The following is a 27500-nucleotide window of genomic DNA, read 5'->3' on the forward strand; positions in this document are numbered from 1 at the left end:
GCCACAGCCTTGCCCGCTGGTTGAATGGTTAGTGAGTCATTAGTTTAGTCTCCCAGCAAAATATTCCTCACTTTCGCAAATCACCATCAGATATGTTTAGTGATAAGATTCCATTATGAATTAATGTACATCTACACCTGACACGTCTATCATCCTTCATTAGTTCACCGCACCTCACACCTGCAAACTCCTGCCATCTGATCACCACTCATTAGTTGTGCCTCACTGACTTGAACCCACCGCTGCCGGACACGAGCAGCGCCGTGGTGCCTCGCAGTGCTAGACTAGTGGCTTTGCTAGACCCCCAAAGGCTTCCTCCAGGCGACCATTAACCTGCCCGTAATTGCCTTCCAGATTGACTCTTGCCTCCTGCCGGCCAAGCGGTGAAGGATCGACATAAATGTTTCGTTGTTTATAAAAAAAATATTAATGTGTTGAATATAAGTATCCTTTAAGACCAGACTTGTCATGCATAGCTGATATTTGAATTGGCAATAATTTTTCATGATTATTTGACATTTTGTTCTTTGCGGAGGATGGCACCTTCTTCCCTTGCCCTTTCGTCGCCAATCCACTCTCACCATCTCGCTGTACACTGTACAGGTGTCTCGAAGCCCTATTCTCCCCACCCTCACTAGACTCTAAAAGCTTGATCCTAGAGGTCCTCATTTGCCACGCCTTCCCCCACACCTACCCTAAAACTTATCTTTGCCATTAACACTTCCAGTGGTCGGCGCCAGCTGGGCTCAGGCGCCTGTGTACATCCCTGGGAATGCTGAAGGGGTAGAGCCTGTGGCCCCCCACGTGGTAGAGGCCACGCCGGTACTCATGGCCCGAGCAGTGGCCAGCTCTGCTCCTACCACAGAAGCCGCTGCCATCAAGCCCTCCTCGAATGGCGAGCTGCTCACCAAGACAGTGTACGGCTTCCTGGACTTCACCACTACCGTGGCGGGCACAGTGATGGTGTTCACGCCGCAGAGCAGTGATGAGGGTGGGTGCACTAGGCTCTCTTAAGACAGGCTGTCAGAGGTTCAGGAATGGGCGGAATGACTGAACATCTCCGTGTTGAAGATAACTTAAGTACGTGTGTGTGTGTGTGTGTGTGTGTGTGTGTGTGTGTGTGTGTGTGTGTGTGTGTGTGTGTGTGTGTGTGTGTGTGTGTGTGTGTGTGTGTGCCTTGCTGATTCTGTTCTTCTCTTCCAGAACCCAAAGCCACCACCTCCGTGGCAACTATGTCACCGAGGAAGAGTCCACCCAGTGAGCCCCGCGCCAGGCCGGCGCCCACCCCGACCCAGGACAAGTTGTCCGTCACAACCGCGCCTCCTGCGGAACCCGAAAAGTTGAGCCCTCATGGCTCCTCCGATCTCGAGTCTTCTTTCTTTGAACCCACCACAACTCTGGCGCTTGAAGAACTGTTCTCCGCGACGCCCCGCGTGCCTGAACCGCAGCCACAGTCCAGGGCTCAGACGACAACACCAAAGCCAAAGCCCACCACTCCGTCGAGTCGTCCCTTCGCCTTCCGCCATCGTAACAAGGAAAGCGATTCCTCTACTGGATCACGACGTCGCCTTGATCTCAACTTTTTGACACGCAAGAAGACCAACACGGGGAGGCGCAGAACGGGCGGGTCCACCTTGGTGCCTATCACGGTGGAGGGCACCGGGACCCTGACGGCGATAGCCACACGAGTCACGCCAGCGCCGCCACCGTCTCGCCTGCCGCTGGCTACGCCATCTGAGGTGGTGGTGAGCGCCACGCAGGGTTTCGCTTCCCTCAGTGTCATCGGCCCCTTCAGCACGGCAGTCAACAACGAGCTGGGCCAAGTGAGTCAGCACTATGACCTCCTGTCCAGCGAGGCGCCGCTGCAGGCACGCCGCACTTTTGACCTGGTTGACCTGGACGCCAACACGGCCAGCAGCTTCCCCACCGGCATGGTGACCAAGATGGGCGGCACCATCGTGGCTGGCGGCCACACCACCGTGCACGAGACCAGCGTCATTGGCACCTACATCGACGGCAAGTACGCGCAGGTCCTCAGGAGCACCTCGCGCATCTTCCACAACACCCCGGCGCCGCCGCTGGTTGTGCCGCCCAGCCCCACCGTCTCGCCCGAGTACGAGACCGTCAAGTCTGTCATCCAAGGGTCGGCGACGCAGTTCATCACGCCCCAGGCCTCCGCCTCCCTACCCCTCGAGTCTCTCTTCTCGGATCAGTCCAGCGGGAACCGTGACAGCCGCACCACTCAGGATGACGAGTCCCACATCCAGGCCAGGCTGAGGTCAGCACTCTCCAAGAGGCGCGGCTCTCACGACTCAGCCCAGACTCGTCCACGACAACACGATCCATTTGTTGATGAGGAAGAGGATCACGACCTGCAGAGATCAGGCACCAACCTCCGTCCTTCTTTCAAACTGTTTACGGAAACTTCGGTTAGAAAGACACCGGATGTTCGGACGTCAGTGCGGCGCGCCCAAGAGGTGAGCGTCCACTACGCCCAGCAGCAGCAGGACCCCCAGGTGCGTACGTTCCGCCCGAGATACAAGCCCTCAGCCACGCGGCGCTTATCAGGCGGTAGACCCACCAGGCTGCGACCCTCAGCATCTGGCCCCAAACGACCAACGCGTCCAGCTTCACGCTTTCGCCCAGGCACTGGGCCACGCCCCAAGCCCACAGCACCACGGCGACCTTTGTTCCCTGAGGCTGAGTACGAGCAGCCCAGTGCACCTGCCGACCCTGAGTACCAGCCGTCTCCCGAGGAGGCCGCAGCCGTAGCAGCTGCTGGCGAGGAGACCGTTGGCATCGTGACTACCACCATTGCCAATGAAGAATACGACGCGGTGGTGGAGCTGGCCACTGTGCGCTCCCTTCACACCTTCCGCGTGGGCACCACTAAAAACACCCGCTTCGTCACCTTCACTAAGACTTTCACCCTCGACATCGAGCCGACTGCCGCCCCAGAGCTGGACACGCCCATTGCCCCCGTCGACGACCAACTCTATGAGACGCCTCTCTTTGAAAACATTCTCGACAGCGGCTCCAGGGACGTTTCCACGCTACCGCCCGTTGATCTTGGCGCCAGCGACATCGCGGCGTTGTTGGAGACAGTGACAGAGACCTTCAGCACCACGGAGGTGATGGAGAAGACGTCAGTGCTGCCCGTGCTGCAGTCAGGCGGCACCACCTTCCACACACTCACCCAAACTTACCACATCACCCGCGTGGTCACAGCCTTCAAGACCATGCCGCCTGTCCAGGCCTTCTCCTTCATCCCTGAGAACTCCCTCAACGAGTTCAACGGCCAGTTGCTGGCCGAGGGAAGCGAGAACGACGAGGCGTTGCTACCAGGGGAGGTGGAGCTCGATCCCAATGGCCAGGTGGTGGACCCGAGCCTCGCCGAGCTGGCTGGCGGGGAGTTTAACCCGGACGTCCTGGAGCAGCAGCTGCACCCCGAGCTGGCGGCGGCTCTGCAGCGTCAGCAGCAGCAACAAACACTGCCGCAACAGCAATCCAAGCCTGCCGGCGGAGTGCCCCAGCTGATGTCGGGTCAGCTGCCGGCGCCCGGTGATCCGTCAGTGGCCACGCCCGGCCTCACACCAGAACAAGTGCAACAATTAGCATTCCTGCGCCTCCTCAACCCGTACGGCTTCGGTGCATTCCCGCCCGTCAACGGCGCCGTGCCCAGCACCACCGTTACCTCCACGCCCGTCACCATCACCACCGACATCACTACCACCTCCACCCATGTTTTCCGCGTCATCTTCAACGCGCGTCCCATCATGACCACCATCAGCACCGTGGAGGTGGTGCACACCACCCTCACCACCTACAGCACCTCCACCGTAACAGTGACACCCAACCTCCCAGCCTTCCCATTCGCCTTCCCCTCGCCCTTCCAGCTTGGCTGAGGCCACCCGCCCCGTCCCACCCCACCCCGCCCCCAGAGTGCTGGCCGCTCACCCTTCACACTAACTCATCCTGCTCTCACACTTAACAGTACTCACTACATTTTGAATCAACACACACACACACACACACACACACACAACGGCTTAATATCATATCATGTCATACTCGTCTTCGCTCAAACCCTCGATACAATAAACGAACTTAAGTCTCCCCAAAGATAAAGTAAAATTGAACAACTCAAGAACAAAGATTTCTAACCACAAATAAAGTTACACCCCAGGACTATGGATGCCGCGGCCCAGTGTTGTCAGAAATTAAATGAACTGTTTACAATCTGACTCAGCTCACGGTCACAAACTGAAACATTGAATGTACGTATATTTTCTCACCGCAACCCTCTCTCAATGGGCTGGCCACACATTATGCCTTCACATAACTTTCTTGGTAATCTCTTATAAATACAATGCGTAAAATTCATGAAAACAGAAGTTAGTGAAAGATATTTCAAGATACGATTCTTCACAACACCGGGCGTGCCATTTACAGAGCCCATGCAGCGGATCGCCCTGGACACTCCAATACTCTCCCCTCAGCAACTACACAGCCTCATCACCCACCTGCAGGCTCATGATGCTCCTCCACGCCCACACCTCATCTTCCACTCCTCCACCACGCTCCTGGGATACGTAAACAGTTAAAGGAAGCCCACAAGTAGAAGCAAACCGGCGGTAACATCGAAAAGTCACCCTCACACCAAAACACTGACGGCCATGTTGTGTGCGGGAGTTGCTATATCCTGTTTAAGTAATCGATTATAATTCCTCCTTTTTTATTAATTATTGATATTTTGGTGCAACAGTGAGATTCTTTCCTGGTTTTTTATTAATATTGTTAGCAAAACATCAAACTATCTTCTTCCAGGCTCAAATGTTAAGAGGTATATGAGAAATTCTTTATAGTGGTACCCGGGCAAGGATATTAGATATGAGATACCTCCATCTAGAAATTCTAAAAGGTGTAAATATAATGGAAAACAAATATATATGTACATAGTTGTAAATATTATATAATAGATAAGTGTCTTCATTCGTAATTCTTAGCTTTTCTTAAGGCTAGAAGGATTACTTTGTCTTTGATGGACGAAATTATACGTCTCTCTCTCTCTCTCCCTCTCTCTCTCTCTCTCTCTGAGTTGGTTTCGTGTCGTCTCAGCTTTTTCATTATTATTCCCACTATTTCCTTACAGTTAAAATATATTTTTTACACTCAGTATCTGTGAATGTTACGTGTATGTCAGCGTTTCCTTCTCCTGGAGTGAATGTGAATGCAGATCATGTAGCTTAGTCACTGTATACAAATCAATAAAATCCGTGACTGTACTATGAATAAATCTGAACAAAGGTGACTCGGGTGTCTCAATTACATGTCAGGATTAAGTCTACAGTAAAGCAAGTGAGTGGATCAGTGTCTAGAGATGTTTTTTGAGCGTCTCCTTTCAGCTAACTTGAACATGAGGTTTGGCAGAACAAGATGTATACGGAAGCCTACTCTGTTTATTCTAAGCAGGTAAAGCTCTGAACACCCAACTCGATTGAGTCTTCAGAGACTTCACCACCAGCCGCTAGTGTTATAATGGTCTCTTTCATGTTGCAATTGCCTCTCTTCGTATCATGATAGGTGATTGCTTTAATCTGAGTGATCATATCAGTGGTTTAATATGATCGTATAAGCTTTTGATGAGTTATAGGGAAAAGGTGCGTTGAAGGATGAATAGATGGAGGATGTTACACACACACACACACACACACACACTGTACTCTCTCTGAATATCCTGACAATCTTATAGTTTTCACTAAATCACATTAGTGATGAAAGCATTTTTCATAATATACGGCTTATGTGTTCTTTCTTTGCGAATTTTAAAAAATGCAATAATTCAAAGCGACAGTAAAAACCAGCCAACAACAACAACAACAACACACCACCACCACCACCACCACCACCATCACCACTAATCACTGACAAAAGATAGCAAAGACTGCCCCATGAATCACCTAGTCTCTCCACTATCCCTCCCTTGAGAAACGACAAACAAAAGCAACAGATGAGGCTGAGATAGTTGCCTCGTGTTGCGCCACTGCTCGATGGTTTTCCTGTTTCCCGGGTTGAGCATTGAAGGAAGTTTGCCCCTTTGAGCTACTCCCTCTCAGTGTCTCTGGGAAGATTATATGTTGAGGAAACGTATGAAGCGTCTGTAAAGTGGAGGTGTTTTTTGGACGTGTTTTTCGAATACGTGTTTATATTTAATTTTTTTTTTTTTCTTGTTGTTAATTGGGCTTTTATTAACTTATTGATTCTTAGGGAAGTAAAGTGCAAGAAATAAGTTTATCAGATGGAAAAGAGCCAGGAAGAAGAAAAGAAGATATAGAAGAAGATATAGAAGAAGAAGAAGAAGAAGAAGTTTATAACCACTTTCTTTTGCACATCAAACCAAATCACACGTGGATATTAAATCGTAAAATGCACTGTCTGTCTTCTAAGCAGTATATTCAAGTAGTTTTGAGTTGTAGTGTCAAATATTTCCCACAAAGAGGCGCCTCGTCTGATCCAGGCTCAATGACTAACGCATCCAAGGTCTTTTAAGTTCCTGACGCCGCCACTAAGGTGAGTGTCGTCATCCACAGTGGGAGGAAGATCAAAATAAGTTCGATATGAAACAAATCTTTTCATTCATATAGTTTTTTTTTTTTTTTTAAGTAGGAGGGACACTGGCCAAGGACAACAAAAATCCAATAAAAAAGAAGAAAAGCCCACTGAGATGCCAGTTTCAGAAAAGTGTCCAAAGCGGTAGTCAAAAAGTTAGAGGGGGAAACAATGACTAAGAGGTCTATATACAGTCGAAACAATATTATAATAAGGTCAAAATAAGATCGACACTAGATAAATCCTTTCATTCAGTTACGCAGAAGAACATTACCTAAAATATCATTAAAAATAAGGTGAAAATAAAATCGAAATAAGATCGAAGTAAGGTCAAAAGAAGATCCCAATCCGTGTCGATCTTTAATACAATGAAATGGTTACATGGGTCGATCTTTTTCAGTCATATCATTGAAGAGAGAACCAGGACTAAAAAAAACTATGAAGGAATCTGAGGCTTAACAAATGCAATTACTGACTAAAATCATACTTATTACCAAGATGAGTTGATAATACATACCAGTACAAACAATTAAATAAAAGGGAGATAGATATTGCAAATCTTAAAGCAAGTCAAGTAAGTCTGAGTCTGTTAGGTGTTCGTCCTTACAAATGCTGGTGTGTAAAAAAAAAAAAAAATAGGAAAGAATTGAAAATATCAAGAGACCTTTGAACTCTGGAATCTATCTGGTTGTGAACCTTCCTGGAAACGCTCAGGTGTTGGCAAGTGAGAGGCGCCGGTGGTCTGAAGGCGATCTGTGGGGAATGCGTACAAGAAAGAAACTGAGCAAAACAAATGAGACAGAATTAAAGAAGGGAATTGTTATATATCTCCTTTGAAAATCAGTAGAAAATGGCTGTAGCACGTGGAGAAAAACAGGGTTGATTAGGAAGATACAAAGGAATACTAAGGAAATACAAGAGTCTCCTTTGAAAACTGGTAGAAAATAGCAATTGTAGCTTGGAAATAAAGAGGGAATTTAGGAACACAAGGGAAATGCATGAGTATCCTTTGAAAATCAGTAAAAAATAGCAATAGCGAGTAGGAAAAAAAGGGAAAAATAGAAAGATACAAAGGGATAAAGGAGAAATACAGTTAAGGCACAGGATTACAGAGGTGACCTGTACTAGTTCCCTTTCAAAACAAACACTCGTCAGCAGGAAAATAACAATAGGAAGGCGAAGAAGAGAAAAAAAAAATACAAAAAAGGTAAAAATAACGAAAGAAATACAATTGAAATACAAAATAATACCAGTGAGCTGTATAAAGTATCTTCCTTAGAGGCTGATACCAAAACAACAATTACTGATGGGGAAAAAAGAATAATTACAAAAAGAAAACAGATAATTTGTTTAGACTTTTTTATTCTAATATGAATTCTAAGATAAACAATACTTTTGACTTCCCGGATCAGAGATAGGATGGATAAGAATCAGGCGGTTTAAGCGAGCAATTATACATGAGTGTAAAATAATAATAATAATAATAATAATAATAATAATAATAATAATAATAATAATAATGATAATAATAATAACACAGCTTACAGGGTGACTCAGGCAGGTATGGGTGTTACAAGGACGGGGAATTCCAGGTAAACCAGAACAGGACGACCAAAAAAGTTAATGACAGGAGAGAATGAAGAAGGGATCTCCTGGCGAGGGTCTCATTGAAGTCATGAAGGTCGCACTGTAGGTCAAGAACTGAAGGTCACATTGAAAGTCCCAAGAAGGTCAAGGTCACATTTAAGGTCATAAAAGGTCACTGAAGGTCAAGATTACACTGGAGGTCACACTGGTCTCGGTTTGATCCTCATGGTGACCTTGTCAAGCACGAGGGGCAGTCTCTTGTCGCCCTCGTGTGCCCACCACGTGAGGAATTTGGCATCCTGGCGGTCCGGCACGACGGGGAACAAGCCGTTGAGGTGAGCATCGTAGCACCTGTGTGGCGGAGGACAGGTGGGGAGTCAGGTGAGATGAAGAAGTTAATGAATCACAGGTGTTGATTTTTCATTTATTTATTTATTTATTTATTTATTTATTTATTTTATGTATGAGGGGTTCTGGTATAGGGCAGCAAAAATGAAGCACCTGTGATGTGGAGGACAGGTAAAAAGTCACAGGTGAACTAATGAATCCTTGTATCGGAAGAGTGACAATCTATGGTAAGTGCTACTAATACTCGTCTTTATGAACGCAGCAGTGAAAGAATAACATGGTAGCTGAAGGTTTTGATAAAGACGAACTATTGTTAAAGTTATGGTAAGAAATCTACTACTACTACTACTACTACTACTACTACTACTACCACTCACCTGTCGTACCACCAGCCACCCGTGAACTCCTCAGCGCAGTTTCCGATGGAGTAGAGGTCGTTGTCGCGGTCCTTGGTGGAGAAGGAGCGTCCGTGGTGGTACGTGAAAGCGTCCGTGGTGTTGCCCGAGAAGTCACCGATGTAGAGAGGGTAGTCACTTCCCTCGTTGCCCACCCGGAATGTGCTGAGGAGGAGGAGGAGGAGGAGGAGGAGGAAGAGTAACAACCATATTTTGAACCACTTCCACATCGCACCTCCACTACTTTCAAAATGCTCTAGTATTAGTGATAATGATTCTTAAGGATTTTCTTTTTCTTTTTTTTTATTACAGTTCCAGTGACAGATTAACAAGATTTCTACAGTATTAACAGGATAATCGCTCTTGAGAACCCTGCAAATCATCTCTGGGGCCTCTGAAAATAGTCGTGGTGAGAGAGCGAAGCCTACACACACACACACACACACACACACACACACACCTGTAGGAGGCAAAGTAGGGTCCCTTCTCATAGTCATGGAAGTCAATACGCAGCTGGTACGCCTTCTGGTTAGTAAGGACGTGAAGGAAGTCATTACCAATCCAGAACTCAGTCTCCACGTCCCCGAACCCCTTCTTGTACTCGTCCCAGCCCACGTCGAAGTTTACCTGAAGGAGTGGAAGCAGGTGAGTGACATGAAGGAATACAAAGGAAATACAAACCAGCAGTAGATTTGTTTGTTCCTACGAGTGTTTCTTTGTGAAATGGTGAACTGTTTTATGCAAAGGGAAGGATAGTGAAGTGTGTGATAGTAGAAGTGTGAGGTGTGACGAGAAACGAGGGAATAGAAAGAAAAAGGAGAAGAAATCGAAAAGTTGAAAGAATGAGAAAATAGAAAACAGATATGACAAGATAAATTTAGAGGAAGAAACAGATCCGATGAGACACAGAAAAGGGTAAAAGGGAGAATGTAGAGAGAAGCAGAGAGGAGTCAGGGGATAGAGGGGTAAAAAAAAAAAGAGGAGGAAGAAAAGAAAAAAAAAAAAGAAAAGAAACCAATAAGGGGCAGAAAAGGAGCATTCATCAGCCATCCATTGACCTCCCCTCGTGACTCACCTGCACAGCCACCCTCGCCCGCCTCTGCACCACCAGCCAGCCGCCGTCGCCGCTCTCCATCTCGCACAGGACATCGCGCCCGTGCCTCGCCAGGTGGTACACTCCGCTGGCGTTGCGTCCCAGATCGTACAGGTCCTGGCAGTCCCCCGCTACCATCTCCGCCACCTGGGGATTACGTGCGGCTCTTGTGGGGGTGTTGTGTTGTGTTGATGTGGAGGAGGGAATGAGGGGAGAGAGGGAGAGGAAGAGATGGAGAAAGAGGGAGGATGGGAGAGGGAGAGACGCAGAGACAAAGAATGAGACAGAGACAAATAGACAGACAGACAAAGAAGAAATAACACAAAATTTTAACAAGAAAAATAACAACAACAACAACAACAACAACAATAACAAACTATCCTTATACCTAAACATTGCCAAAGATAACAGACAAACAGAACAATAAAAACCAACCATAAAACCAAGCAAAACTACCTAAACCACCACTAACTACCACACATTCTGAGCCAGGTGAGCAGTGAGTCATTACCTGGTGGTTGACGCCCTTGGTCTTGTCCTCCAGCAGGTGCCTGAGGTCTGCCAGCTCCTCGGACACGCGGTCACGGAAGGTGCGAATCTCCACGCGCGTCCTGTCCACTCCGTTATCAACACTATTACGAATGTTGTCAATACTTCTCTCCAGACTCCCCACTGACTCCTTTACGTCCCTCAGTGACTCCTGCAGGCTCCTCACACTCGCCTCCTGCGCCGTGTTGTCCTGCAGGCGAGTGAGGGCGTCCTGCAGGGTGTGCGTCGTGTTCGCTAAGAGTGACCTAAGCAGCCGGACGTAGAACTCAGTGGTCGGGTCCTCTGGTATCGTCTCCTGTTGGCTATGCACGGCCGCCAGCACCCCCAGCACCGCCACCACCACCGCCGCCCCGCCCGCCATGTCCCTGCCGCCACTCCGTCGTCCAGCACCACGTAGGGACTCTGGTGAAACTACATAGGACCTAAAGGGCTTGAATCGCGTCACAAGTCCTTTTACCCTTCACCTCCTTCCTCTCCCTACAAGAAATTCAAATAAATCTCAAGAGTGTCACGCAAGTCTATCAAGAGCGTCACACGAATTTTCTTTTAATTCCCACCTCTTTCTCACTCTCTCAGATGTTCACTCGTTAATCAAGGAAATTGCTCCAACAGGTGTAATTTCAACAAAGGGATCAGATTTTTTTTTCGAGTCAATGTTTCACTTCACCTTCCACTCATGCCCTTCTTCCACTCACTGTCTGCAAGGAACTGTCACCCTTACGATCTTCTGAGTAAGGGGTATAATTCTCTATTCAATAAGCATCTTGATGGAATGTGTTCTTAAAGTTACATAGGCCATAGATTTGCACGCTTTTCAGGCTCAGATTATTACGCTTACCTTAATTTTTTTTTTTAGTTTCTTGATTGGGTGTTGTGGTACGGGAGAAAACTGGAGTGGAATAACTTTGCTTTTCAGTTAACTTTTGGCATTACGGAGGTGAATATTGAACCGCCGCACTGTGCCTTCCCTCACTGGCGAACACAAAACAAGGAAACACTCACGCGCATGTAAATATAAACAAAGACACGCGGAGTGACCCACCAACCAACACCACTCTCGTTTTCTTTCTTTACACACATACACACGCAATATAACACCCTTCCCACACTCAAAAGCACCCAAATCTTCTTCCCTGGACACAGAACTGTACCTCTCCTCCCCTGCGCTTCCCTCTTCTACCACAGAAACCTCTAGAGACAGACAAAGAGACGGAGAGATGGGGAAGAAAGAACATAGCCTCCTATTGGTCAGTCTCTTGTGACGTCATCTGTTTGTTTACAAGATCATCACGAGGGGCTCATGTTTCTCCCTCACTCTCGGAGCATCATCCTTGGTTGTCCTGAGCCGTACCCTCAAGTGGCGGTGATGGTGTGGTCTGAAGGTGGTGGTGGTGGTGGTGGTGGTGGAGGTGGTGATGGTGGTGGTCTTGTGAGCCTGATGATGGGATAAATTTTAAGAAGGGGTTAATAAATGAAGGTAAAGGTGAAAGAGGTGAGGTGAGACAGGGAAAGACAAGAGAGAAGTAGTGGCATGTGAGGGGACAGGGAGAGGGGAGTGGAAGAGAGCAGTGGAGAAAGGTGAGGGAGAACGGGAGAGGTGAGAGAAGTGATATGACGGAGGTAGAGGAAGAGGCGAAGGGAGAAGTAGAGAGGAAAAAGAATGGGAGATGAGAAAATAGAGATATGAAGGGGGAAGTTAAGGTGGAGAGAGAGAGAGAGAGAGAGAGAGAGAGAGAGAGAGAGAGAGAGAGAGAGAGAGAGAGAGAGAGAGAGATAAACAAACAGAAAGATTGCATAACGAGGCTCTTCATCAAAAACATTTTAAACATTTTGGGAAGTTCAATTGGTACGCAAATAAGTAAATAAATAAATAAATAAATAAATAAGATTACATCCATTTCAGACCACGAGGAACTAAAAGATAATGGCTGAGATAAGTGGTAAAGAAAACGAGATTAATGATAAGTGCCAGATTTATTATGAGAAAACACAGTTACTTGGAGGACGTGTGGCAGAAACTACTCTCTCTCTCTCTCTCTCTCTCTCTCTCTCTCTCTCTCTCTCTCTCTCTCTCTCTCTCTCTCTCTCTCTCTCAGGACACAAGAACCTTTAATTTTCTCCTCCCTCGCACGAATAATTTACCCGTTCTCAGCAGTTCACATAAAAACACATGAATTATATTAATGATTTGGCTTGTTACATCTGAAAATAATTAACTTTTCGCATAGGGAGCGTGTCGAACGTGAGGGTGAATGGCCAGCCCTCCTCTGCGCACTTAATGATGTTGTACAAGAGACAGACAGAGTGTGGGGGGGGGGGGGAATTGCCTCACATATAAGTTGCTTTAATTTTGTTTATTTCGGCGGCCAGTCCAGTCAATTGAGCCTCGAAAGATTTGCAGTGTGTTTATTGTGTCATCTATCTCGTTAATTTAGTTTGGTTATCTGTTGTGTTTGTTTATTTTCTCTATTCTTTTTTTTTTTAAGTGTGTAAGAGGATAGGAATGGGAAACTTGCAATGCTGATTTAACTTAACCTAACCATTCCTATAAATTTGTCTATTATTTTCAAGCTGTAATGACTCGGTACTAACTTCATATCCCTCTATCCCTTACTTTTTATTACTATTCCTCTAGTCTCCTCCCTTAGGGCCATATTCTGAAACATTTATGCGCCGCACTTCTCCGCTACTTTCAAAAGGTTCTAGTTGAAGTGGTACAGGTTTCTAATGATGGTTTTACGGTCGTGGTGACAGATTAACAAGATTTGTACATTACTAACAGGAGAAACACTCTTGATGATTCGGCTTATCATCTCTATGGCCTTTGAAAATAGTCGCGGTGAGAGAGCAGAGCCTTTTAAAATACGGTCTTTTAATGAGTTACACGGCCTTTAAGAGTGTTTTTTATGGTTTTAAGGACAGATTAACAAGATTTCTACAATGTTAATAGGAAAATCAGTCTTGAGAACTCGGCTTATCATCTCTGTGGCCTTTGAAAACAGTCGTGGTGAGAAAGCACAGCGTTTCTGAATACAAGTCTTATGTGGCGCCATCTAGCAACCACTTTCTATTATAAAACGTGACTCCTTACCTGGCGGGAGTTCCACAGGTGTGCTGCTCACGGGGACGCGGTGTGGCCAGGTGAGGCGGACAGGTAATAGAAAATGGGCATTGGATTAACTGTATGTAGCATTGTGGTGATTGGTTTTGGTGAGACATTAAAGGAAGGTTGTTACTGCTTGGTGATTAGGCAGGTTAACATTGTAAGCGTGTTTTAGTGCATCAGATTAAGGTAAATTGATTAAAATTATATATAAAGTAAGTGAAAATGACAGGTTATTGCTCCTTGATGGTAGGTTAAGATTACTGTAATGTGTTTTAGTGCATCTAATTCAGTTATAGAGATCAATATTAATTTTTCCCCTCTATACGAGAAATAATTCCGTCTTGTCTCTTTCTAAGGTTAAGTTATGTCAGCTTGGTGAGTGACGGTGTTACCTCAGTACTCGTCAGCATTAGCACTGTTCTATTGCAGGTGGTGTTGTGGTCGCCTGTCAGGATGAATTGGCAATCGTGGTGCCGTGTGGTGGTGGCGGCGGCGGTAGTGGCGGCGAGCGGCGGCGCAGCGGTGAAGGAACAGCCTGCAAGTGAGAAAGGAGACCGCAGATTTGTAACAATGTATTATTTAGAGATGGACGTCCCGGACCACCAAGTTCATGGTGAGCCGCCGGGACACATGTTCAAGTCAAAGCTTGACGTGAGTGGGAAGGGTCACCGCGACAGAGAGTCAGGTTGGTGTAATGCAACAAACATTTCCAGCAGATGAAGTCACGTGTCCGGATGGCGAGACTTGCATCTCCATCAGCGAGTGTAGTGACAAGCACGGCAGGGACCTGAGTGGCGCCGACCTCGAGAAGAGTTGTGAGGGCGACTCTGGCAAGGTGAGGGAAAGAAGGGACATGTGCGGTGGTGGCCAAAAGTCAAGTAATGTGATACTCTCATTCCTATTGTGTTTTGTGCTTTCTCTTCACTCTAATAAGTCCTCTGACCGACGAAGCTAGCTGTCGGGTCTTGCCGGATATGGTAAGAGTGTCAGCGGATCAGAGGACTTCAGATTCAGGGAAAACACGAGGAAGAAAAATAATGAGCACACCAGGTTATTCAACTATTGATCATTACTATACTTGATGGCTGCTTGAAACTGCACCAAAGAAAACACACTCCAGGGCACACTGAATTTAAGACCACTTTCCTCCCACATTCTATCCTGAGGTTTGCTGTCCAGAGCCAAGCGTCACCACCTCTAACGCCTCTGACACGGAACCTGCCGTGGCACCTACTGATTCTATCGCCATTGAAGAGGAACAAATAGAGGAACCAACCGAATCTCCCGAACCTGCAACTGAAGCAAGCGTGAACTCTACTGAACCAACTGAAGTGCCTCAATATAACAGCACTGAAACTGAAACAAGCGAAAATTCTACTGATTCTAATGTCATTCAAGCGGAACCGGCTGAAACTCCTGAGGGTAACGGCACTGAGGCTGAGATAAGCGTGAATGATATTGATACAAGCGAAAATTCTACTGATTCTAATGTTATTCAAGCGGAACCGGCTGAAACTCCTGAGGGTAGCGGCACTGAAACTGAGATCAGCGTGAATGCTACTGATACAAGCGCCCCTGCAACACAACCCGCCGCGATCCTTCCTGAGGTGGAGCTGAGCGGGGAGGACCTGCTGCCGAAGAGTGACGAGTGCGGGCTGCGTCCTGAAACAGTCTACAGGATTATGCACGGAGAGGAAGCTCCCTTGTACGCCTACCCGTGGATAGCGCTGCTCGGATATGGAGGTGAGACAGAGGGAAGAAGAAGAGAAGGAGGAGGAGGAAGAGGAGGATGTTTTTAATCATAGCAGAGTTTATGGGTAAAGAGAAATAGATGAGTGAAGATGTAAATTATCTAACCAAACGTAACCTAACCTAACCTAACCCTAATACTGCTTTCTTCCCACTCGACACAGCTCCCTCCAAGCCACTGTGGGCGTGTGGCGGTGCGCTGATCAACGAACGCTACGTGGTCACCGCCGGGCACTGTATCGCAGAGAGCAGCAGAAAATCCAACGGTCTTGGGAAACTGTAAGCCTGTAGGAGTGGCTGTAGGAGTAGCTGTAGGAGTAACTGTAGAAATAACTGTAGGTGTACCCTCCAACACAGCAACACACAACAACTACTCCCATTTCCAAAGACCAAAGATGATAAGTCGGTTTCGCCTTGGTGTTTCCCTCCCGTCACTCGTCACTGCTCCTTACCCTCCCATACACAACCACCCACGTGCCTCATCAGAGTAGTGGCGAGGCTCGGGGAAAACAGCAAGGATGTCTAATTCATCTCACACTCACTACACTCTAATTCTACTCCAACAAGTCCCCTAACACCCTCTCCGTGTCCTCCTAGGGTGGTGGTGAGGCTTGGGGAACATAACGTTGCCACCAAAATCGACTGCATTGATGACACCGGTATGTGCTCCCCGCCGCAGGACTTCACGCCGGAGGAAAGTTTTACCCATGAGGACTTCCACGTGCGGAGTTTGGTTAGTGACGACATCGCCTTGGTGCGCCTCGACAGGAAGGCTCAGTTGGGACGTAAGTGTTAAAGGTTAAGTAATGGTATACCTAATAATTTAATGACGTCCAGGTAGTTAATGAACGCACCTTTTGGGATACATGCACACACACCTGGACCGACCCATCTCACCTGCTTTTCCATTAACCGGAGGAATTCTCGCTATTCATTCCTTGTGCATTTGTTTTGAGAGGCTTCGTGTCTAATGAGAGGTGTTTTTACTGTTTTCAGAGGTCACAGATGAATGGTCAGGTTCTCACGGTTGTTTTTCTCATTAATGAAACAGAATTCTTTTTAAACTATTGCCAGAACCTTGGAAATACACTTGAAAACTCAGTAACTTAACAGAGCCTGCTAAAGTCAAGATGAGGCACGGAAGTTATTAGATACATAGAAGTAATGTTGTCTGTCATGTTTCCCTTATCAGTGTTTGTGAATTTAATGCATCCCCTTCAAGTTTTCGCCTGCTGCACCCTCACTTCACAGATCGATAAAAAGAAAGGTTACAAAAAGAGTATTTTTTGATAAGAGAGGGCAGTAATGAGATGCACGAAAGTACCGCTGTCAATCACACTTCTCCTCACACTAATGTTCGTGGGAATGTCATTGTCTTATGTGCCTTTTTTGATGGACAATAATTTATAATGTATACCTACAGCATAATATGTTAATTTTGGTGTGGTCAGTAAAATATCAATCTATTTTTCTATCTATCTATCTATCTAAAACATCTTCCCTTCGTCATGTACTACAGCCACAGTGCAGCCCGTGTGCCTTCCCCCGGCGGATCTGAACATTGAGGAGTTCCTGAGATCACGTGATGCCATCGTGGCAGGCTGGGGCGCCACCGAGGAAAGGTCTTACTCCAGAACTCTTCAGGTCACCAACATTCCCTTCGCCAGCAAGAGTAAATGCAAAATTCTCTACCCCTTCCTCCCATTACTGGAAGAGCAGGTGAGATGGGTCAGTCCAGGTGTGTGTGTGTGTGTGTGTGTGTGTGTGTGTGTGTGTGTGTGTGTGTGTGTGTGTGTGTGTGTGTGTGCTCGGACATCATTAAATCATTAGGTATATTTTGATATGACTTTTAGTTTTGGATGCTAATAACAATATCTAAGTTCTCCCAGACAACTTTACAGGTCAAAGGGTACAATAAAAAATCGTTAAAAAGCTCTGAACTCCTTGAACCTTTTGCTATTAGTGGTGCCTTTCAAAATAAAACTAAACTTACACCACATTTCATTGATTCTAAAAAGTCGAAAGGTCTGACGTGAGTGATGAGTCTGCAAGTTGAAGTGAATGAGTCTAATTCTTCCCAGGTATCCAATCTTCACCAAACTCATATTTTTCTTTATGAGTACGTAACGAGTGAACGAGTTTGTTGTTGTTGTTACTGCTGTTGTTTGTTGAAGCTTCTTGTTCTTGTTCCTGCTCTTATTCTTGTTGTTTTCTTTTCTTCTTCTCCTCCTTACTTTTGTTTTTTTGTTCTTCTTCTTCCTCTTTATTTTTCCTTTTTATTGATCTTGTGTTTGTTCTTGTTCTTATTCTTTTCCTTTTCTTGTTTCCTTCTTCTTCTTCTTCTTCTTCTTCTTCCCGGTGAGTTTTGCCTCCTCCTCCTCACCTGACTTTTCCCACAGGTGTGCTTCGGCGGCCAGAACAAAAGGGACTCCTGCTACGGAGACTCCGGAGGACCTCTCTTCCAGTCTGACTTGAAGACTTTCCAGTTTGTTATGGTGTGTGTGTGTGTGTGTGTGTGTATGTGTGTGTGTTGTTGTTGTTGTTCGTTTGTTTTTCTTTCTTTTTTTGCTCTTACTTTTTTCTTTTTTTTTCTTTATTTATTTCTTTATTCGTTCCCGTATTCTTTGGTTTCTTGTCTCTTTTTTGTTTTTTCTTTCTTTTTTCTTTTCTTCCTTCCTTCTTTCTTCCTTCCTTTCCCTTCTTCCTTCTTTCGTTTCTTCCTTCTCTCTTTTTCTTTTTTTCTTCTTTCCAATCTTCTTTCGTTCCTCCTTTTTTTTCGTTCGTTTCCCTTCTTTTTCTTCCTTCCTTCTTACCTTTCTTCTTTCCTTCTTCCCTTCCATCCATCCTTCCTTCCCTCCATCCACTCTCAGTCACACCCCTATCAAACCATAGAACCATCCTTTCACACAAGCAGACACCCTCACAAAACACCCATTAACTTTCCACTTTTACTAGTATCCTTCGCAGCATCCTTTCCAGCATCCTTCGCGGCATCCTTCACCCTTCCTCTCTCCCACAGATCGGCTTAGTATCCTTCGGTCTGCCTCAATGTGGTCTGGATGGCGTCCCGGCAGTGTACACCAGCGTCGCGCCCTACAGAGATTGGATTCTGTTGCACATGAAGCCTTAATGATCTTCTTTCCTAGTGTTTTTTTTTTTTTTTTTGTAATGTTCCTTTCTTCTTGGTTCTTTTCTTTTTTTTCCTCTCTCTAAAGATTTTTTTTTTTTTGTCTAATGCATTGTTGAGTTCCTTCCGTGTGTAATGTTATTTTTGTTTGTTTAATATTCTTTCTTATATCCTTCCTTTTTCTTTGTTTCTTTGTTTCTTTCTTTTTTATTATTTTATCTTTTTTTTCTTTCTATTTCGCTTTCTTTGTTTTTTTTTCTTTTCTTTCTTTTTCTTTTTCTTACTTTTCCTTTCTTTCCTTTCTTCCTTTGCTTCTTTGTCTTTTTTTTTTCTTTTCTCCTTCCTTTCTGAGTCTTAACTGTTCTTCCATCCATCTTTTCTTTTTTTCCTTTCTTCCTCTCTCTCTCTCTCTCTCTCTCTCTCTCTCTCTCTAGGCATCTCTCTATATAATTTTCTCTTTAACACAATACTAATTCCTCTGTGTCACTAAATCCTCTTCCTTTTAAACATTTACTCTTTGACCAAATGAAAAATTAAAAATAAATCAAAATAAAAAACGAAAATCTTCAAAGACGTTTCATATTCCTCAGTAAGGGATCAGATCTCTTATACTCTCTTGTCTTTAGGTTCTGATCGTCTGTTTGAATGCAATGACCTCGAGTCTATTAAAACTATGTGATGTGTTTGGCATTGAATTTCGAATGGCGTCACTGACAGGGAGGGAAGAAAAGACTGAAGAGCTGATAGTTGATCAAGTAGTTTATATCTTTAAGTGTCTATAGTGTTTGATTTGTTTAAGGCAGTAATTTATTTATTTATTTATTTATTTATTAATTTCTGATGTGAGGATTTGAGAAAGGTGAGAGACAATTAAGCAACGGGCATTTTTTTTTTCTGAATCTGTTTTTAGCTATTTAAGTTTTGTTCTTCCTCCCTTGTGCATAAACAAAGGGAAAGAAAAGAAAAGAAAAATGAATAAATAGATAAATAGATGAATAAATGGATAATGAACCAACTCTGCTTCTGTCATGAATTCACCAAAGAAAACGACGTTGAAGATTACACGTACAATCTTCAGCGTAGACTAAAACAGATAAATAATATAGAGATAGAAAAAAAAAAAAAAAAAAAAAAAATATATATATATATATATATATATATATATATATATATATATATATATATATATATATATATATATATATATATATATATATATATATATATATATATATATATATATATATATATATATATATATATATATATATATATATATATATATATATATATATATATATATATATATATATATATATATATATATATATATATATATATATATATATATATATATATATATATATATATATATATATACGGTAAATAGGCAAATAAATAAATAAATAAATAAAGAAGCAAACAAATAAATTAACAAATAAATAAAATAGATAAATTAGATAAAAAGGTTTCATTTTGTAAGCTTTCTTAAACGCTGCGCACCTAAATACTTTAACGTAGAAAATGAAGTGGCGTGTCAAGCAGGCTCTCCTTGGTCTCGATACCCACACAAGTGTTACTGCAGTGTCTGGAGCGAACAGCAGGAAAGTTTGACTGAAATATCCTATAAAAAGCTACAAAAAATTATATAACATCAACCGAAAATGCTTTCGCGGTATCTTGTCTAGAAACACAGCTCAGGAAAGTCTTATGGAACAACAACAACAACAACAACATTTTATATTTTAGAAACAATACGTGCAATTATGAAAAATACAGGATGTTGAAATTTGTTCCTCCTTCAATCGCTACAGATACATTTTCTTCTATTGTAGCAACTTCAGGCAACTCCTTCAGTATGGAGGCATGTACACACTTCATGATCTGACTCATTAGCCCCTGCATGGGACTGTTCCTGTGGTCTTATCGGTCTGCTACGCAACGGGACCACTGCTGGTAAGGAATTAAAAATATGTGTATAAAAACAAAGGCCTCTAACATGAAATATTTCGCTCTCTAATGAAGGCAGTAAAAAGTATTTCACATCACTCGAACGTGACGAACGTGAGGTTGTATTGGTGGCTGCAGGTGACCCTTAATGAGGCCACTTTAGAACACCTGTAATGTGGCAGACTGTTCTTGTGATTCCGGTTTGTTAATTTCAGCAGTTTCGTAATAATCACCCTGGAAAGTAGAGTGCAGTTATTGTATTGGTCACTCTGGTTCACTACACATCATATTCTCTCCAGGATCCCTCGTGTTTACTATCCTGCATCTCTCATGTCGGGATGCACGGGGCGGCTAAACACTAAACACCCTTGCACGGGGCCACGAGATCAGCTGGTATTTGTCCTTCCTTTGCATTCCTTTGTGTTGCTCGTGGTATTGACAAAACACAGACAGACGCTCGTGACAATTGTGCCAAACTATATTTTTCCTTCAATCTTTCCTCTTCTTCCTCTTCTTTCTCCCATTCCTCCTTAAACAACACAGACGTCATTTTTCTTGTCCTACTTCCATTAACATCCCATGCCACTCATTCCCTCATTCCCCATAATTCATTACCTCACCTCCTATGCTCATACTCTTCCAGTGCCCCTCCAGTCCTCCTCCACGCTGCCCCGCTCTCCCTCCTCCTTCCCTGTGACACCTTGTTGCAACCTCCGCCTCATTACGTGCCGTGTGTCTCTACCTGAGGGTGTGCACCTGTGTAGTCGGTCGAGGAGGCAAGGTGAGACAGCCTACAAGTGATACAAGTGCTGGAAGGCTCAAGCTGGGGGTTTCGTCAGGTAATAAGTGAAGGGAGTGGTTAGTGTAGATTGGGAAATTTTATTCTTGTTGGGTCTGTTGTGTTGTGCAAGTCAGTTTCTGTGAAAGATCAAACGGAGGACTTGAACGAACGCATGAAAAAAAAAAAAAAAAAAAAAAGTGTTTGTGTGGTTAGGTTATGTTAGGTCAGGAAATATTTGTAGTAGGCTTCTGGTGTTGTGCAAGAGAGTCTCTGGGCGAGATCTGACAGAGGACTTGAAAGCGTGGAAGAAATGTATCTGTATTGCACTGAAAGCAAACTAGAGTGGTGCCTTAAGAATAGATATGGAAAATAAAGATAGGTTCAGTGATGTTTAGCCCTCTTACTGCTATCATAGTCTTCTGCCAACACTGATCGTTGTAACAAACTGTTTCGATGGACGTGCAGAAAAAGAAGAAGAAAAAAAAAGAATATGAGGTTAATTTCACCTTTGCTAAGCTGCAGAAGCACGTTTTTAAAGAGACTGTAGTACAACAAACAGGTCCTCTAAAAGCTGTACACAATGATTGGAAAGACTAATCAGCAGTGAAAGGGTTAAAATGAACAAGTCATAAATTATCACCAGTTTCCGTAAAGAGTAAGAGAAATTTTTCTATTTTACGTGTGCGAAGGTTAAAAAGACGTACTCGTAAATGGAAGGATTGACTGGCAGTGAAAGTCTTAAAATGAACAAAAATCATAAGTAGCAGCAGTTTCCGTAATGATTAATGGAAGATTTGTCTAGTATTTTACGCGTGTGAAGGACTAACATCAAAAGTCGTAATTGGAAAGATTGACAAGCAGTTAAAGCGTCAAAATGAACAAAAATCATAAGTATTACCAGTTTCCCTCATAATTAAAGGAAGATTTGTCTGTTACACGCGTGGGAACATCCAACATGCCAGTGCCCCGCGATTCATGAGAAACGACACAACGCGTGACTGACAAGACAGAACATTTTTTTTTTTTTTTTTTTTTCCCGCGTTTGTTGATAAACCCAAGATTCCAGTGACGCATCCTGGCGGTGGTGACAACAACACACACACACACACACACACACACACACACACACACACACACACACACACACACACCTCAGACAAACACTGGAGCCTCAACTAAAGATTCCCTTCCCAGAATGCTCCTAGAAACTTTTAACTTGAATCGAGTGTCGCCACATTGAAAGTAGCCGTAGGAGGTAAAGGTTACGGTATCACGTCACCGCTTCACTTGGCCAGCTGCTCTCAGGTGTTCAAGGCCAAGATAGGTAAACATAAGCGTGCATTTTGAAACAACAGTAGGGAGATGATTTTAACCCTTAATCTTAGACGCATTAGGATTATTTTCAAAAGACCACATAGGTAGCTAGTCTAATCCGATTCCCATAAATGAGAATACCTTTAAGAATATGAGTAATTTCCTCCAGAGCCTGTTCAAATTGTAGAGATGAGGCACAAGAACGTTTAAATATACCATTCTTAAGTGTTAAGTTAAAGGTTGTCAGTACAAGTGGCTCCAGGATTTAAGTGAACATCAGTGTTAAGTAGTTAGTATGATTTGTTGTCTCCCACTGAGGTGTGACGCCAGCCAAGATGAGGTGGCCATTCTGGTGTGGTGTGGTGCTGGTGACGGTGATGGTGGCGGTGATGACGGCAGGTGCAGGAGCCTCGGGAGGTGAGAGTTTACCTGTCTATCTACTTTCGTGCCTTTTTTTTCTTTTTGGCATATTTTACAGATTATTCATCTACTTTCGCACCATCTTTCTATTCGTCTACAGCTTATATTTGTCTGTCTATCTATTTGCCTCTCTGTCCACTTTCTGTCTACAGTCCACCCATTTACTTTCAAACACATCTTTCTATCTTTAATTTTGTATCAGATTATCGGGTAAACTTTTTCCTTCAGCTCACATCCTGCAAGGAATTACCACACTTGTGAGATTCTGAATAAATACTACAATTCTCTACTCAAAGTTCATCAGAAAATGGACCGTTTAATGCCAAAGATCTGTCATTCAATCTTTATCTATCTTTTCATCGACATTTGAATCATCAGCTGGAGTAGAAAGAAAGAAAACTGAGACGCCTTCAAAGAAAACGATGTAATAAAAGGGGTGACTAAAGTAAATTTATCTATATTCAGGTGACCGGCACCCTTACCGCTTCTCGGCACCCTCCCACTACCTGAGGGCGAGAGTAGTACGCGCCGCGGCAAGTCCGACGGAGGAGGTGGAAGTCAACGGGAAGGAAAATGGAGACAGCACTTTGAACGAAGAAAACGGAGAAGACACGCTGAAGGAGAAGGAGGAGGAGGAAAGAAGTGACATCACTAAGAAAGAGGAGGAAGAAAGAGGAAATGTTACGCTGACGGACGAGGAGAGGGAAAAAAAAGAGGAGGAAAAAGGAGACACAACACTGAAGGAGGAGAAAGAAGAAGGAAAAAATAAACTGAAGGAGGAGGAAAAAGAAGACACAACACCGACAAAGGAGAGGGAAGAAGGAAAAACTACACAGAAGGAAGAGGAAAAAGAAAACACCAAACTTGCAGAAGAAGGAGAAACAGGAAAAGCCACACTGAAGGAGGAGAAGGAAAAGGAAAACACACTGAAGGAGGAAAAGGAAAAAGAAATCACACGGAAGGAAGAAGGACAAGAAGGACGAACGGTAAACACATCACTAACAGAGGAGGAAAAACAAAAGGTAAGCACTTAAAAAACAAACATTTAAACACTTCCACAGACACACACACACACACACACACACACACACACACACACAAAACAACACCAATGACAAAACATTTCTCTTCTGTCTATCTACAGCGTCACTTTCTTTGGGTATCTCAGGACGTGGGCAAGGGAGACAAACACGGTCAGGAACACGACCGTCACGCTTTCATGAGAGACGAGGACCTGCTGCCAGACACTCACGAATGCGGCAAAAGGTCACGAAAGTCCTACAGGGTGATGTTTGGAGAGGACGCCCCCCTCAACGCTTACCCGTGGATAGCGCTGCTGGGGTATAAAGGTAAGGAGGAGAAGAAGGAGGAGGAGGAGGAGGAATTAGTTTGAATTAGTGTGGTTAGTAAAATGTAAGAGGAGGAAGAAAAAGGATAATTAAGAGGAATAAGTTTAAGAATTACTTGGTTTGTTTGAGACGAAGGAGGATAATTGAAAGAAATTAATTTAAAAAGTATAGTTGGTTTGTCAAGAGTGAAAGGCTGAAGGAGGACGAATAAGAGGAATGAGTGAAAAATTAGTTAGTTTGCGAAAAGTAAGAAGATGAAGGAAGGAAAAGAAGCGAGCGAGAATAATAAGTAAAGAAAATAAAAAAAGGAGTAGGAAAATGAAGACTCAGTTACGAAAAGAGGATGAGAAGTAAAAGAAGCAGCGTATGATAGCAGAGGAAACAAACATATATTCTGAGACAACAGACGAGTAAACAATGATTAGAAAACAAAGCTAACTTAGCCTATATGAACGTTCCGTCTTCCCTACGTGCCTCAGACCCCGCCCAACCGGACTGGTTGTGTGGGGGCACCCTCATCAATGACCGCTACGTGCTCAGCGCCGGTCACTGCGTCCACCCAGTGTCCACGCAGAGGTCCAACGCCGGCCAGCTGTGAGTGTTGCCTTGATGTTCTTTAGGATGTATCTTTACTGTGAGATGTCATGAAATGTGACCTGAAACTCTCAAAATTTCATACAGGGACTGCCGCGTGTAGGCCTGATGGCTTCTTGGAACTTCCGTTATTTTTTTAAGTTCGTATGTTCTCTTAACACCCGCGCTCTTCCTCAGGGTCAAGATCAGACTCGGGGAACACAACCTCGCGACGGACCCAGACTGCCCCACGGATTTCATCGACGCCAAGGAGTGCGCGGCGTCCCCCGAGGACTACAACCCGGAGGACGTGATAGTGCACGAGGGATACAACCTGACCAACATGCGCAACGACATCTCTCTCATTCGCCTAGACAGGGCCGTCACCGTGAGCCGTGAGTGATGCTGCTGCTGCTGCTGCTGCTGCTGCTGCTGCTATTTTTGGATCTGTGTCCTTAAATGATTTTGTGGTTTCTCAAGGACCGTTTTCACGTCACAGGCATGCTTAATCGAGTTCTCATAGATGCTTTTTTCTCGTTAATATCTCTGGAATGATGAAAGCACACTTGAAACTCTAATTTCTACTAACGTTTTCTTATAAAATTTGACAACTTATTCATTTTTCAACATATCAAATGACTTAACACTGATGAAAAAACGCTAAACACTGAGAAACAGAGAAAGTGAACGCAACATGTTACTCACTGACTGTATTTACCACATCTCTCTCTCTCTCTCTCTATCATCTAACGCGCCACCTCTCCTTCACCACCTTCGTCAGACTCCATTCGCCCGGTGTGCCTCCCTCAGACGGGCTTGGACGTGGGGAAGTTCCTAGGGTCGCGGGACGCTGTGGTGGCAGGCTGGGGCGCAACGGAGAACGTCACGCAATCTAAGATCCTGCAGAGGGCGCCCATTCCTTACAACAGCAACAAGAAGTGTGAAAAGGTGTACTTCATGTCCCTCGCCGAGAGTCAGGTGAGTGGAGGGCGTGAGGATCCTGGTGGGAGACAAAACTACACTCATTTGAAGGTTAGGAGCTCTTGGGGCTTAATTATGTAGTTGATGTGAACATTCCGATGAGTCTTAAGGTTACGTTATCATTTGACGGTAAATAAGTTAAAGAATCTTCACAACATAATGAAAGGCGTAATATCTTAAGAGTTCAATATTATCCCTTCTCAGTCCTTCAGTAAGATGTGAATGGAAGTGTCAGTCAATTTTAGGGTTAGTACCTCTTTCTTATAGTGATTCCCCTTCAGCTGTGCTTCGGAGGGCGGGGCAAACAGGACTCATGCTACGGAGATTCAGGAGGTCCCATCATGCAGGCAAAGGCTGGCACCGGTCAATATACCCTGGTGAGTGTGTGTGTGTGTGTGTGTGTGTGTGTGTGTGTCATTCACCTACGGTCGTCTGCTGGTCACTCAGCCAGCCGTTCCCCTACGGAAAGAGCTCAGAGCTCGTACTGAGCGATGGGTAGGACTGAGACCACTCACGCACCACACACCGGGACAGCGAGGTCACAACCCCTCGGGTTCATCCCATACCTACTTGATGCTAGGTGAACAAGGGCTACACATTAAGAGGCTCCCCCATTTGCCTCGCCGCGCCTGGGACTCAACCCGGGCCTTCTTGGTTGTGACCCAAGCGTGTGTGTGTGTGTGTGTGTGTGTGTGTGTGTGTGTATTAGTGTGCGTATGTCCTGATGAAAATGACTGCTGTTCTTGATTTGTCCTTGTTTTATGCTGTCCTTCTGTTTTATACTGCGACAGTCTCTTCTCTTGTTTTATATTGCGATAGTCTCTTTTCCTGTTTTATGCTACGATAGTCTCTTGTTTTGTCAGGTGGTCTCTTGTTTATGGAACGACAGTCTCTTGTTTTGTCAGCTGCCCTCACACATCCTTTAATCTCTTGGTGCCCCACAGCTCGGCGTCGTGTCCTTCGGCAAGCAAATCTGCGGCATTCCTGGGACTCCCGCTGTCTACACGAATGTCGCCTTCTACAGGGAATGGATCGTGGGACACCTTAAGCCTTAAAGAAACTTCCTCCCTCTACTGAGTCTCCATAAGAACGTTTTTTCCATTCCCTGTGGTCGCTTAAATTCGCCTCATTGGGTCTATTTCTCCCACGTCGCTTTGCAATTCTTCCTCCTATTGAGATCCTCGTGTGCAAGTTTTTATCAAAGTAACGTTATCAGAAGTCCTAGAGTGATCCAAAATTTCACCTCCTCTCCCTTAAAATTACTGCATCAACGAGTATTACTGTAGTAGTGGCTATAAACTATGCACGGATGAGATACGGCGGTGTTTCTGTTATTCCTCCTCGTCTTGCTGAACACGTGCCGCCCCGCGATGATCCAAGATTGCCAGGTACAAATGAATAAATAAATAAATAAATAAAAATAGATAAATGGATAGTCTTGGGTTTATGTTTTGTCCTCACACTGGCGTAGTTCCCAGGAGAAGGAATGTGGCGTCAGATCCTGTTGTTGTTTGTTGTTTGTTGATTGTTGTTGTTGTTGTTGTTGTTGTTGTTGTTGTTGTTGTTAAT

At 44.5% G+C, this 27500-nt stretch overlaps 4 protein-coding genes and 1 long non-coding RNA gene across 7 annotated transcripts in view; 3 read left to right on the forward strand and 2 right to left on the reverse strand.

Moving 5' to 3' along the window:
• Nucleotides 1-5308, forward strand: part of LOC135089759 (mucin-2-like) — a 49250-nt gene extending 43942 nt beyond the window's left edge. For both annotated transcript variants that reach the window (XM_063985761.1, XM_063985762.1), the window contains 2 exons: nucleotides 728-991; nucleotides 1204-5308. In XM_063985761.1, the coding sequence (XP_063841831.1) occupies nucleotides 728-991; nucleotides 1204-3905 (2966 nt within the window). In that variant the 3' untranslated portion in view covers nucleotides 3906-5308. The remainder of the gene's footprint in view (nucleotides 1-727; nucleotides 992-1203) is intronic.
• Nucleotides 5309-6956: 1648 nt separating this feature from the next.
• Nucleotides 6957-11753, reverse strand: LOC135089762 (techylectin-5A-like). Its single transcript, XM_063985768.1, has 6 exons — nucleotides 11733-11753; nucleotides 10544-11058; nucleotides 10015-10179; nucleotides 9400-9566; nucleotides 8922-9104; nucleotides 6957-8547 (listed from the first exon to the last, which is right to left on the reverse strand). Exons 2-6 carry the CDS (start codon nucleotides 10940-10942, stop codon nucleotides 8397-8399), a joined length of 1065 nt encoding a protein of 354 aa, XP_063841838.1. The 5' UTR covers nucleotides 10943-11058; nucleotides 11733-11753; the 3' UTR covers nucleotides 6957-8396.
• Nucleotides 11754-14272: 2519 nt separating this feature from the next.
• On the forward strand, nucleotides 14273-18605 carry LOC135089466 (phenoloxidase-activating factor 1-like). The gene is made up of 7 exons (XM_063985046.1): nucleotides 14273-14372; nucleotides 14825-15478; nucleotides 15601-15715; nucleotides 15962-16221; nucleotides 16956-17155; nucleotides 17836-17921; nucleotides 18392-18605. The coding sequence occupies exons 1-7, from the start codon at nucleotides 14273-14275 to the stop codon at nucleotides 18564-18566; spliced, it is 1590 nt and encodes a 529-aa protein (XP_063841116.1). The 3' UTR covers nucleotides 18567-18605.
• Nucleotides 18606-20293: 1688 nt separating this feature from the next.
• Nucleotides 20294-27366, forward strand: LOC135089763 (phenoloxidase-activating factor 1-like). 2 transcript variants are annotated; one of them, XM_063985769.1, is made up of 9 exons: nucleotides 20294-21352; nucleotides 22927-23025; nucleotides 23494-24050; nucleotides 24173-24377; nucleotides 24857-24971; nucleotides 25149-25345; nucleotides 25732-25928; nucleotides 26213-26308; nucleotides 26876-27366. In XM_063985769.1, the coding sequence occupies exons 2-9, from the start codon at nucleotides 22944-22946 to the stop codon at nucleotides 26984-26986; spliced, it is 1560 nt and encodes a 519-aa protein (XP_063841839.1). In that variant the 5' UTR covers nucleotides 20294-21352; nucleotides 22927-22943; the 3' UTR covers nucleotides 26987-27366. The 2 variants fall into 2 exon arrangements, with proteins under 2 accessions (XP_063841839.1, XP_063841840.1); XM_063985770.1 differs by having other exon boundaries at nucleotides 20296-21352; nucleotides 24197-24377.
• LOC135089769 (uncharacterized) overlaps nucleotides 25814-27500 on the reverse strand; it is a 16247-nt gene continuing 14560 nt past the window's right edge. The window contains exon 3 of the long non-coding RNA XR_010261640.1: nucleotides 25814-25950. This is a non-coding gene — a long non-coding RNA (uncharacterized LOC135089769). The remainder of the gene's footprint in view (nucleotides 25951-27500) is intronic.

Source organism: Scylla paramamosain, chromosome 33 (assembly GCF_035594125.1).
Source record: "Scylla paramamosain isolate STU-SP2022 chromosome 33, ASM3559412v1, whole genome shotgun sequence".
Classification (NCBI taxonomy): Eukaryota; Metazoa; Arthropoda; class Malacostraca; order Decapoda; family Portunidae; genus Scylla; species Scylla paramamosain.